General features: G+C 33.3%; 1 protein-coding gene across 1 annotated transcript in view; it reads left to right on the top strand.

Annotated features, from left to right (window-relative positions):
* Nucleotides 1–9589, top strand: part of ARMC2 (Armadillo repeat-containing protein 2) — a 35130-nt gene extending 25541 nt beyond the window's left edge. The window contains exons 10-15 of the mRNA XM_051210724.1: nt 783–999; nt 2297–2476; nt 4263–4391; nt 4768–5128; nt 6779–6942; nt 8467–9589. Coding sequence (XP_051070740.1) covers nt 783–999; nt 2297–2476; nt 4263–4391; nt 4768–5128; nt 6779–6942; nt 8467–8621 — 1206 coding nt within the window. The 3' untranslated portion in view covers nt 8622–9589. The remainder of the gene's footprint in view (nt 1–782; nt 1000–2296; nt 2477–4262; nt 4392–4767; nt 5129–6778; nt 6943–8466) is intronic.
* The last annotated feature ends 3603 nt before the right edge of the window (nt 9590–13192 follow it).

Below are 13192 nucleotides of genomic sequence, written 5' to 3'. Positions count from 1 at the left end.
CCCCACTTTCCAGTAGTTCTACATCTGATGTTAGCTGATGATCAGAGCTGCCTGAATCTATTTAAATAAAATAAGATTGTTTTCATCATGTTTTAATGGAACTTAAACTCCACAAAGAGATTTAATAAATCACAGAATAAAGATTTAAGTATTATTTCCAATTCTTGTTAATTTGATTGAATGTGTATTCTTACTTGTACTAGTTATCTTGACGTTAGATGGTTGAAGGTAGTCGACAGAAAACCCTGGACCTAGGATTCATTCCATTCAGGACTCATCAACAAGGTTTACTTGGAATCTCAAGGAAATTGATCCGCACTGTGAGACTTGAACCCACTTAATCCAGCTTCATAGTCTAAGATGGTACCACTGAGTTATTCTGACGGTGATTGATCTCAATTAGGACTGGCATGTTTAGACTGATCGATCATTGGGTAACAAGCAAAGTCATACTTGTCTTAATGTTGTTCGGATTCTACTGATGATGGGTACCCTTTAGCACTAAACCTAGGTTCAAGGTTTCCTGTTGACTACTTCCAACCACCCAACATTAAAACGAAATCTAAGCAATGTTGAGGCACTTTGACTGATGACAAATTGCTACTTGATTAGTAGGATGCTATCAGTACTAAGGACCAGACAAATGCAACACAGGTCACTAACTCGTTATCAGTCTTTCTAAATGAACTTCAAGAATCTATTCCATTTAACGGTTGTTAAGTAACTTTATAAGAGTGATAATTTTTCAATGCAAATCCTATTTTTTTTAATATTTCATTTAGGAACTTGTTGTTAGGATAGCCTATGTACTTGGCAATCTGGCAGCTAAATGTGAACGTGCACGTATAGCGATAATACCTAATCAAGATTCTTTGCTGAAACTATGCAATTTATGTTATCGATATAATGAAATACAAAAGCATATTCATCAATCTGATCATTATACAAACAGAACTAATTTGAATAAATTAAAAAGTTGTACTGAATTTAATAACACCGGTGTGTTAAAAATATTACTTAGACTTTAATCATGTTATATGTTAAAAATGTTATACTAATGGCTGTTCACCTTTGGCTACAAAGATTTCGCATCAATTCTGCCCATCTTACTACTTTCCTTACAAAATATTACACTAGATGAAATATTGTAGAACGTTTTTGGTCACTTTTAATTTACATGAATTTTAATATATTTGTAATACCTTCTGCTAGAGAATGGACAAAGGAATAAATATAATTTATGAGTACAGCTATCAGATCACTTTGGAGAAATATTGTGCAACTTTTGTTCACCCTATAATATGTTCACAATAAACTTAATTAATCTGTTCAGTAACTAATTTTGTATAAACGAACCTATCAGCCTCAAAATAGTTTCAACATCTATGAGTTTATAGTGTATTATTATACTCGTCAATTTTCTTATGTTATTTTCAATATTTGTTACTACACTTTTTAAGGTTATACTCGTTAAAAAAATTTATGACCGTTGTAAATCCAAGACTTTAATCACTGGCTAGTGAGATAGAGCAAATATTAATCTATAATTAAATCAAGTATTCATATTATAGATACCCTTATTCTTTATTATTTGAATAACTTATATTTAGTCCTAAAAGAAGTGGAGCACAATGTCAATAAAAATATTCTTGAACGACTTAAATAAATAAATAAATTTGTTATAATATCTTTGTTGAAATGGAAAATTAACATCTGAATTATTGTAGTTGTTCTCAGTTGGATTATTGTAATGGAACAAGATGGGATATAATATTGTGATAAATTCATAGCTCCTCATTTTTAGACCTAAATCTCATCTCTCTTGGTTAGATGATGTATATTAGATGTCAATCAGTTTTTGCCCACTACATCCGTTTCAAGGCTTATTTGCTCGATGGTTTCAGTTTACAAAGTCAGGTTTATTTATTTGTCTTTAGAAGTAACAGAGCTTTATAAGAGTAAAACTGTCCAATAATTTAAATAAAACCTAATAGTTACTTACACGTTCATTTACATGGGCTCAAAGCGAAACAGAGAGAGTTGTATTTGATCTAACTGTACAGTTGTGAAAAGTAAATTAGTTTGATTACCACGTCATCACTAAAGTAGAGCACATGAGTGCATGCTAAACTTTCCCACAAGTCAACGAAGCTGGAGGCATTCAGTTAAACATATTTATTGAGGTTTATCTTGAAGTCATATTGTTAGTGCTTATTATACTATAGTATTTATGTTTTTATTCCCTTGTAATTGTTTTCATCCCATATTTTTCTCCTTTTATCATCCTTATATCTAGATTTCCTAAATAATGCTTTGACAGATAAACTAAATAAATCTGTCAAATCAACATATTCATTACAATATGATATACTGGTGAAATTACTACGGGTTATAGCAAATGTTAGCATTAGTAATACGGTTGGATTGATATGCACAGAAAACTTTGATTGCATAAATTTAATCTTAGAATTTATTGGTAAGTTTTACTGTTGCTTTTGGATAAGTTGGTGATTGGATTTGGAATTTTATACTTTTAATCAAAAACTATTTGGTCACTGTTATTAGTATTAACATCACACATAAATTAGTTCTACAGTCAGACAGTTACAGTTTATGCTTTAAATCACTGAAATTGACAGTAGTTGTATTGTGTTGTCTGCATTTAGAGACTTCAACAAAGTAGGCAGTATTTATAAACAATGGTTATCATCATTTAATGGATCGACATTCAAACGAAATTAGGAAGGATTATTTTCAGTGATTTTTTGTGAGAAACAGCTTTCAAATAAAAAAAAAACGCTGGATAAGATCTTTCAAGCTGACCTACCAAATAATCAGATTTGATGTTAACTACACCACCTGCTCCTGTAAGATATTCTCTTTAGCCGATTTTAATTACCATACTGAAATTATAAATGACGTGAAAAGCCATCACTGTAACTAACAACATGAAAACTATTCACGTGATGACAATCCTGACACATCGAAGAACTTGCATCTGTAAATTTGTTTCCTGACTATATTAGTATTGTCAAATGGTTTATAAATAAAATACAGTCTCTGCTACTCTGAAGTTCATAAAATAAAGTGGTTTTTGTCCCACTATGAACTTAATAACTTATTTATATTTTCCAATAATAACTCCATTAAACTGCATAAATGATTGATATTCTCATTCAAAATATGTAGTTTTGCATACATAAAGCTAAATGATTGGGTAATTGAAACAATTAGGTGAATCTAATTGTCATTATGAAAAGGAGTACAGAATATTATTTACAAATAGATCAATCTCAAAATATCTTACTTATTTCTTACTATTTTAACTGATTGCTGCTCTTATAATATTTTTCAAGTTCGTATATATGTATTTGTAAGGAAAAGTTTGGCTTATTATTAGTAAGAATCTACGATTAGCTTTCCTACTTAGTCAATCAGCTATTTAATTTAATGTAATTTTTCGAGTTAGGAACGAGTTATTGCTTCATAAATTCGTTATAAAATAAACGCTGAACGGAACGATCTTTGTATACGACTCCTAAGCCTTCGTTGCACATTTTAAAACCGAGAATTATAGATGTTTTATGAGTATGGTTCAGAGATTGGTACGTTGTATTTTATCTAAATGGGATAACTAACATCGAGATTACTCTACAGCATACAAAGAGTCAGGGGTGAATGTATAAGAGTGGTTCAACTAACACGACTTATGATCTAACACTGAGCAAAGAATGATAAAAAGTTCATTAAAAATGTTTATACCACCTTAAAAAGGTAGAAATAATATTATTAGCCAACTATGTAAATATACGCTAAAGGACATTTGTGCCTTGACAAACTTAAATCGTTATGGTACGAAACGTACACAAAATTACAATTTCAGAAGTTTACAAGAAATAAAACTACTAATTTCAGGAGATATTCAGATCATTTTTAAAGCTACAATGACTCTATAGAGTGAGTTTGTAAATAAAATGCCTCACTAGTTAATGGATGCGATAATATTGTGAATTAAAACTTACGTGCTGATTATTTATTCTTGCACAATTTGAGTTCTTAAACAATTTCATACTATTTCGGGCCTATCAGCCCATTGGTTCCAAATAGATAACTCAGTACCACGTCAAGGTTTCAGACGCAGTTTATAGATGCCTCATATTACAGTGTAACCCTCAACCATTAAATTAGTAATATTTTATGCTAGTACCTACTATAAAATTAACGTTTTCATCTGTTGTTTTTTTTTTAAATGGATGCAACAGATAATCAATCTATTGGTGAACCTCATGAATTACTGCTAAACTGTTTTGCATGCTTAAACAACTTGACTTACTACATAAAACAAGAACTAACTGATCAGTCTGTTACAAAACAATGTGAAATAGCAGAAAGTAAGTTATTAAAATTATACCAATAAAAGTAATCACTTTCAGTAGAAATATATTTATGTGGAGGAGAATAGATTTCTGATAATTGTTACTTTTCCGGAGGATTAAAAAGAAACTTAGTGAATACTATTAATTATGATCAAAATGTATGGTATTTGCATGATAGAACTTGTGGCAAAGCAGGACCACGAACGTGGTTCACACTGATCAAATCCATCAGTGAAAAAACCAAGTTATCCGAGATTACTCTCGAATAAAGAAATTCTAGTTCATTATAGTTCTTACTACATTAGTCAGTCGTTTCACTAGACTCTCTCAACGATTCTTATGACTTCAATGTATTTTAATGCAAGTGTATATTACTTTTTTACATTGTCAGGTTTATTACGTGTAATAATGAAGACTAGTGGTTTTCAAGATGAATTTCTTGGCATAATACGTGTATTTGGCAATCTTACACGGCATACAGCAATAAGGCAATGGTTAACTAATAATAGCAGTCGATTATTACGAGTCAAATATTCTTCACTTTTCAATGGCATCAGTCCAATCAGTAGTATTAATAGTAATATTACAGAATTGAATAATTTAATTCAACAGAATGCTTTTCTATATTTGGTCATACAAGCGTTGGATTCTCCACGACCAGATATTGTTTATAGTACATTAGGTGTATTGATTAACTTGATGACAGATTTGGACCAACGACCAATGTTAAGGATAATGGGAGGTCTATCAAAGTGAGTTGCTGTTTTCATGTAAAATCACCACAACGTATAATTTACAGTTTAAAGTGTTATGTTTCTAGCCCTCATTCTGACTTTCGTTTATATTATTTCCTGTAATGATCACCCTACAAATCAAATTCTTACCATCGTTGCTTCAATTACCGCTCCTTTTCTTGCCGAAATCCACTGTGATTGTAAAGTTACTAACGCAACTTGCTGTTTTCTCGGTCTTCATGTTGAATATTTAATCTCACCCTTACTAGTTATTTTGTTTCGAAACAATTTAAACAGTCAATATTCAACAGTAATGACCTTTTGTTCAGACACTAAATGCCCTCTTGTGATGGCCTGTTTTTCCGAGGATTTTACATATGTTATGAAGTATGATTCACATGTTATTTGTTTTGCCCGATATCTAATTAATTAATTTAATTTGTAACTGTATTAACTTATACATTCGGTTCATATCATCTCTAGTTCTGATGAATTCTACTGATAACACTGAAATACTTATTCACATACTGATAAACCCTGATCATATAAATAAGGGATATTAGCAATAATTCAACATTAAAAACATAAATTTCTCCTCCAGATCCAAAATTCAAACAATCCTTTATTTCCTTCTGGCTGATCAGTTGAATGGTCCCCAAATGCCCTGGTACGACCGAGAGTGGGGAGAGTCAGCCCTCCCTCTCGAAACGCTCTCACTTGGCCACGTGCATACAACCTCTGCCAGGGAAGTCCTACTCACTGCCTTTTCGTGTCGGGGGTGTTGTTTACGAAATTGAGAGGACGAAAAGCGAATGTCCGGTGCTTTAACCGGGTCGGTGGACACTTAGGGTCCACCTAGGGGTGTTGGGAGTCCCTGACTCCAAACCAATGGTGCACATGGACTCCAGTATCCTGAAGGAACAAATTGCGTATGAACCTATTGTTGGTCACCGGCTACCATTGAACCGCATCTCTTGATATTCCTCCACTGCCATGTGGATCAGATCTTTAAGTCGAAGGCTCCGGGTGTGGCCCCCTAAGAAAATCAAACAACCAATTTCCCAATTTTATGGTGATTACTCCTTGAATAAAGTATACTCATATTCAAAGTTCACTTCTTGAAACTTTCAAATCCTTTCGTTGGGAATTTTCATGTAGAAAACATTTAAAGTAAGATGTTCCTCTAAATTTCTTTCTAACTCATGAAAAATGGGATATTCATTTATTCAGTTGAACACTTCAGTGAGCTCACCAATTGAAGCATGGTTTTCAACAAACGTTATAGATAAGTTATTCGAAACATATTTATCTTTCAAAGAATTAACGCAATTTTTTAGTCAACTGCTTTTATCTTGAATGTAATTATTCAAATTTTATTGAAATTCTGAATCGATCTACATTAGAACACCATAGAAAACCGAAAAGCATTGGACCACCGTGTCGTCCCAGTATGGGACTCATCAGCAGTGCTCATCCACGACTCCGTACTCGGTGATCCAACCCAGGAATTTCGGTCTCGCAAGTGAACACCTAATCTGTAGTTTTATTTAATCGAACGAAAGTCTTTGTGTTACTAATATTTTTTTATCTAAGAATCTTTTATTTTATTGACCATAATGATATCCTAATATTTCAAAAATAACCTTTTATTTACATCTAACTTACCAGACTCATAGAAATTCTTCGTGATTTTGCTGGACATGATTGGGAGTTAGCTGGATTAACGTGTAAAACATTATGGAATTACACAGAAGTGGTTGATAATTCACAGGGAGAAATGTTTGATCAAGAATTAATGAATGAGTTGCTAAGTCTGCTAACCAAATTTACCGGTGAGTACGCATATCATCAGTGATCACATTCTTACATTTATCTCCTACATTACATAACAGCTATTTTCACTAGCTTGAAAACATTGAGTGAGATTGGTTCACATTGTTACTGAAATCTGCTTCGCCAGTTTACAATAAATTGTTTTGAAGCTAAGTGCATTTTATAAATATTTTGTTCACCTATATTTTCAATTTGCCAAAATATTCTGTTGTCGTTATCAACGGTCATCGATTTTATGCGTAAAGTTCATTCCACCTACTTCTGTTTGAACGGCAGTGTGGTATCAATAGACCTCAGCTATCATACTTCTGATCTGAAAACAGGCTCTTGCATTTAATTACTATGCAACAACTTTTACACCGCGATAATCTTCATGATTTCATTTAGAACTTTGACTATAATTTTCTAGGATCACAGTCCCCAAAATACCACTTACAATCATATCAACCTTTTGACACAAATGATTTTTCTTGAAAAAAGGCTCGTTTTTGAAAACGTTCAGAGATGACCGTACCCAGTGAATTGAAAACGTTTAAGATTCAATCTTGTAACGACACAAAGCGAGAAATGCTTTTAATGTTTTTCACTTACTTATATCTTGAGTAGTTTTTTATTGCAAAGAGATTCTTTATTTCTTGTGAGAATACACTACTAATTCATTACATTGATCACTTCATCCTTTCATTTGTTTTCGTAACCAACCATTGCCAAAGGATTGTACCTCCTAATTTTAATTATCAATCGTATTATTCCCAATACTGAATTTATTGATTACGTAGTATCATAATCTTGTCTTAATTTGTTGAACCTATCATTAATATCTACCATAATTGACTTTATCGACAGTTATGAACCTGGTAGAAATTATTATCTGTTTGTTATAAATCATAAAAATCTTAGCAACATGTTCCTTTGAAATTGTATAATTAATGATTCATTCTATTGGAAATAATTTCTCTCGAAAATGACATCAGTTGGAGAACCAGTTAAAATCGAGAAGCACAGAATAACTTTCGAATCTTGTTTTGGGGTTTATCAGAAATCCACATGCACTCAGGTCTTTCAGACTTCTCAACGACTATGGAATATCTGATAAACTAGTCGAAGTTTAACAGTTTATATGGTTTATTGACTCGATGAAATAACTCATATAAACTGGTCTTTTATTTTAAGTTTTTCAACGGTTATGAACGTGTAGTCTCACTTGTAATCTACAAAGTTTCTAACGAAAATATAATTTAACTAGATTTATTTATTCAAGATTGTTCTTTAGACTGAAGATTGAAACATTGTGATGATGAAATTTTTCCACATAAGTTTATTAAAAAGTTGGAATATCCGAGCTCAACTAAATCTGATAGTGAAGATAGTTTTTAAACCCTGAAAAATAAAGATACACGGCGTGGTCAGACAATTGTTTTTCGGTTCATTTCATTCATTAAGGTTTATTGAAATACTTTCTTTATATTAAACATAATATATTAGTTGTTTGTCATTCATGTATATTTTATATATGTTTGTAGATGCTGAACTTATTGAACAAATACATAAATCATTATTATCAAATAGTTTGGTAGCTGAATCTGATTGCTTATTACTGTGGGAATCTACATGGTCTAATGAATTTCTTCCTTTTGCAAATGAACTTATTTATCGTTTGTCAAATGCGTCACAATAAAATGATTTTAATTCACAAAAAACACCCATTCTTTTTCATTTACCACTTCAGTGGACTGCAATACTGTGGTTTGAGAACAAAAACAGTTAACATTATCACGATATCATTAGTGCGTGAAAACTAGATTCATGTGATATATTTAAATGAAGGTTACTTTATATTACAGATAAACCTAATAACTGCCTATATTTCTTTAATATTATTCATAACCATCTGTTCACTTTTTTTAACATGAACATATTCTGCTCAATTTCACTTAATGCTGATATAATTTTCACTGAAGTTTTGATATTGTTTGACCGGAAACCATTTCTTACAGTTCAACTGATTCCTTGTAATAATATCACTTAAATAATAAACATTTTTACCATTTATGCTAAGCACAATATTGATTGTTATTAGTCCTGAAAGATTTGTCAAAGAAGATATTACCGCGGATATTACTGACCGTTCATTTTAAGAAACAAACAAACATTATTCATCTGAGAATTCTAAACATTCAGTCTCGACATTTGTATGATTCATTTCCTTGTACTGTTTACTTTTGTATTTTGTTAATTTCATTGATAGGTTACAAAGACTTTTAGTTTTCTAGTATCTGAGTTAACTTTACGAATCTATGAAACCTCAGCAGCTGAATATCAGTCAGATATATTATATACTGCTTATTCAAATTATGATAAATACACTTGGCTCTCTCAAATATGAGTTCTATATCTACATAAGAAAAAACGCATTTATGTTGAAATAGCTTTAACCACTCCCTGAAAAGTAAGTTTTCACAGGTTAAAATAATAATATAAAACATCACAAACGGCCTAAACTATGTAGGTAAATAACTATACTTTTATCCAGATATATTTACTGTTACTCCCATCAGCGATAATTTACTGAATAAAACCTTAAACTTATTAATTGTTTGTTTATTCATACATTATTCGCCAGATCATAGGAAATTGGTATAAGGCTATACAAGCCGACTACCACACATTATTAATAACATATGGGAATTTTACCAAAACAAATACACTCAATCGAGCTTATGTCATACGAAGTCATAAATAACTATTAAATTCACTGGGACTTTTGCAGTTGACTGCCTAAACTACTCCTAAGGAGGCCATAAAAGACCGTGAACTGTATAGCAATACCAAGAAACGGCGAGACCATAATTTACGGACGAACTAATCAGACTTACGATAACAGATCTTCGATTTTGGCGCAAAAGTCATTCACCCATTGGCTAAATTGAATCTTGGCATTATAGCTGATGCCATTTCGTGATGAAAAGTCTAAATCAAATTCCTAACCCTAACCATCAACTGTAAATCATAATCCTCATTCCTCAAAATGCTTTATAACCCTCATTTAGCCCTAATAAGCAGGTAGACACTCTCAAAGTCATTTTAGCATCACTCACAGGTCGTCCATAAATTATAGTCTCGCCGAATGTTTTCATTGAAATAACCTGAAGTAATTATTATGTTCCGTACGATCATCAGGTCTCATTTTATTCTCCCATGATCTATCGAGTATAGTCCCAGATGGTGAAAGTGGTTATAACAGAATGTGACCATTAATACTATAGCCCACTTTGCCGCATGCTCTAAGAGATTCATTGTAAAAGTTTACGTATGTACTTATACGCGTGTGAAAACCACCCTTGCATTCACTTTATACAGCAAGAAATCTTTGACTATCTATGTTTTGGACGCTTTTTTTTACTGGCTTCTGCATTTATTTATATTGCCTTGTAGCGGTTTCCATGCCGAATTATTATACTTCGGATTTTTGCTATGTTTACTGGTAGCTTCTGCAGTATATCACCAAACATGGACTGTGTTACCAGTTCTTCAGGAAGATTGGCTGTTGATGGCCGTTGATTCCCACTTTTAGAACGAACTGAACTAAGTTGTTCCCGTTATTCGGGTATCATAATGTCCTTTGACGAACAGGAATATTTTTTCTAATCGTGACGATTGGGTTTTACTAGGTCCCAATATCTGTTGGAAAAGGCACTGTCCATTGATATTTTATTTACTTCATGCTTACAATTTGTTCTGATGGCATCATTCCTGTACTTTTATGTATCTTTGCTACGTTGTTATATAAAAGTTTCTAAACAGTATCATCTTTGTGATCTGTTCGAACGCGAAAAGGATTTATGAAAAAAACCGACTGTACTCATGTGCTATGGTTCCAAGAATTCCTTATTTCATATTCATATCCCTTTTGTGGAAAGAGGGTGAAAAATTTTATGAGTTTCGATGTGTGTAAGGATGTATATTTTGAATATTGTCGGAAGGGACCCCGGATTTGACTTTCCTGGTTGCCACCAGATAAAGTGAAGGGTATCATAGGCTTTATCTACATCCCATTACTGAATGACACTGGTTTTCGAGCCTTCAGTTAGCAAGAGACGTATGTCGCTCTCCGTTGAGTCAGATGTCACAGAGAAGGTGGTCAGCCCTTAACTCTTACGCTGTTTGAAACAGCTTAACTTGATATTTTGATCGTTGAGTGTCAAACCACTCATTTGTGCTTGTTCCTTAAGTACTGCAAGGTCTTTTCGAAATAATATTCATCGGTTTTATATCTGACTGATCCTGATAGTTTAACACCCACAGAAACAAGAACTAAGGTTTACTTGGGAAGCCGCTAATAAACATTTGATACGAAAGATTGCTCATTATGGTACTTTATGAAATCTTAGACATAGAGGCTCTTCATTTTGAATTTATTCAGTTGACTTTAGTGCAGAAATCTCAGTCCTATATGTACTTTTTTGCCCCAAAAAGACAGATCTTCAGAACCTATTCTGTCGAATCCGGTCAACATGACAGAATGTCACACAATACCAAACGATTTGTCAAAGTTCAAGGAATAGTGATTACAAAAGTAGTTTAAGATCTCAGCTCTTGCACACTGATGACCAATTTGAGGTGCACAATGCAGTTCATGAAGCCATGATTTGTTTCAAGAAAAGAGGTTATGTACGCTTACACACTACTTCATTTGATCATCTGTCAAGCCTCATAACACATTCGGCAGCACTGAAGTCATCCCCCAAGTTCTGTAGCAGCTTAGATCTTTTCTGCCTCTCCCCATGATGAGTGGAGAGCTGATAACTAACTTTCACCCCATCGGTAACCTCTTTGAATCCAATGCGTGCTGAGACAGTTCGCATATCGAATGCAAAACGGTTTTGGGACATTTTTTCAGTACCGCGGAGTGTATGTCAATGCGACCAGGCGACACGCCAGATCTGGATTTCAATAACTGTTGTGACCTTACGTCCGGCCAGTTGTCACGTAATTTATTCGCCAATCGAAATACGACTTATTCACTCTTGTGCTGTACTAAACCAATGACGTTCAACCGGTCTGATCAGCCTAGCGTCCTTATCGGTCCTTCGTTTGCCTAGACCGTCCAATTGAGTCCAGAACACCAATAACAGCTTCCACTATGCAAATCATTCATTTCAAACATACTTGGTTTACCTACCAATCAAATAGACCTCATCGCACCATAAAATAGGAAATAACGTTTATACAAGATCAGGCCGAAAAGTGGCTGTGAATGTGGGAAACGGTAATCAAATAACTGAGTATAAATTGAGAACAGTAAATCGTACAATAATAGTCTATAGATCAAAATGAAGCTTATAATAAGGGAATATGGATATATGTAATCTAGTTATTGAATAGTTATACAATAGGAATATATACATATATTATATTAGTCGATTAATAGTTCTCGGAAGTTACTCTTAATTTAATCTTCGTTATGATATAACAGTAACCTTCTTAATGCTGGCCCAAATGATTACCTCACAGTGCCCTTCCATATGATCCCTAATAGAATATGGGCTCGAACCCACTGACTAGATGTCTGATTTAGTTGCTTGCTATGGTGCTCGTTGAGTGCTTGCGTGGTTTCGAGGTCACCGAAGGCAACTTCCTTTGTTTCAGCAATGAAATATTTCCCTGATTCGTACTTCGTCTGTTAGGCATAGATATATATGTAGTTGTGTAGGAGTATGGTCTACTATGATATTAGTACTGCTCTAATAATAGACTCATCCTAAAATCGTAGATTTGTCATGATATAAATGCCTAATCTATAAGATCTTACGTGGAAGTCACATCACCGTCTACACCAACTCACTACATTGTAACAACTACCAATACATGATGGAGAACAAACGTAGGCTAGAGATAGAACAATATATTTAATATGAATAAAAGATATAACGTAACATTCAGCAGAGACCACGCCTGCATGGCCGAGCCATGCTATGCGAATAACTCCAATTAACTCAGTTCATTCTTCGCATTCTCTTCATTGTTGGATTTTTCTCCGTGTTAAATGTCGAATGTCTATTTCCCACATTGTCTCGTATGAAGGCCCAATGGTACTACAGTTGTATCGGCCATAATCACAAGCCACCCGTTCGAGGTATTTTGTATTTTTGATACCAATTGTTCACTTTTCTAAATAAAAACCGTTTAGATTGAACACGGAGTTTGTGTTTCGAATTAATTTAATACGAGTAACTCAAAAACGCTTGG

Source organism: Schistosoma haematobium, chromosome ZW (assembly GCF_000699445.3).
Source record: "Schistosoma haematobium chromosome ZW, whole genome shotgun sequence".
In the NCBI taxonomy this organism is placed as follows: domain Eukaryota; kingdom Metazoa; phylum Platyhelminthes; class Trematoda; order Strigeidida; family Schistosomatidae; genus Schistosoma; species Schistosoma haematobium.
The sequence above is the reverse complement of the archived record's forward strand: the minus strand, read 5'-3'. Positions and strand labels throughout refer to the sequence as shown.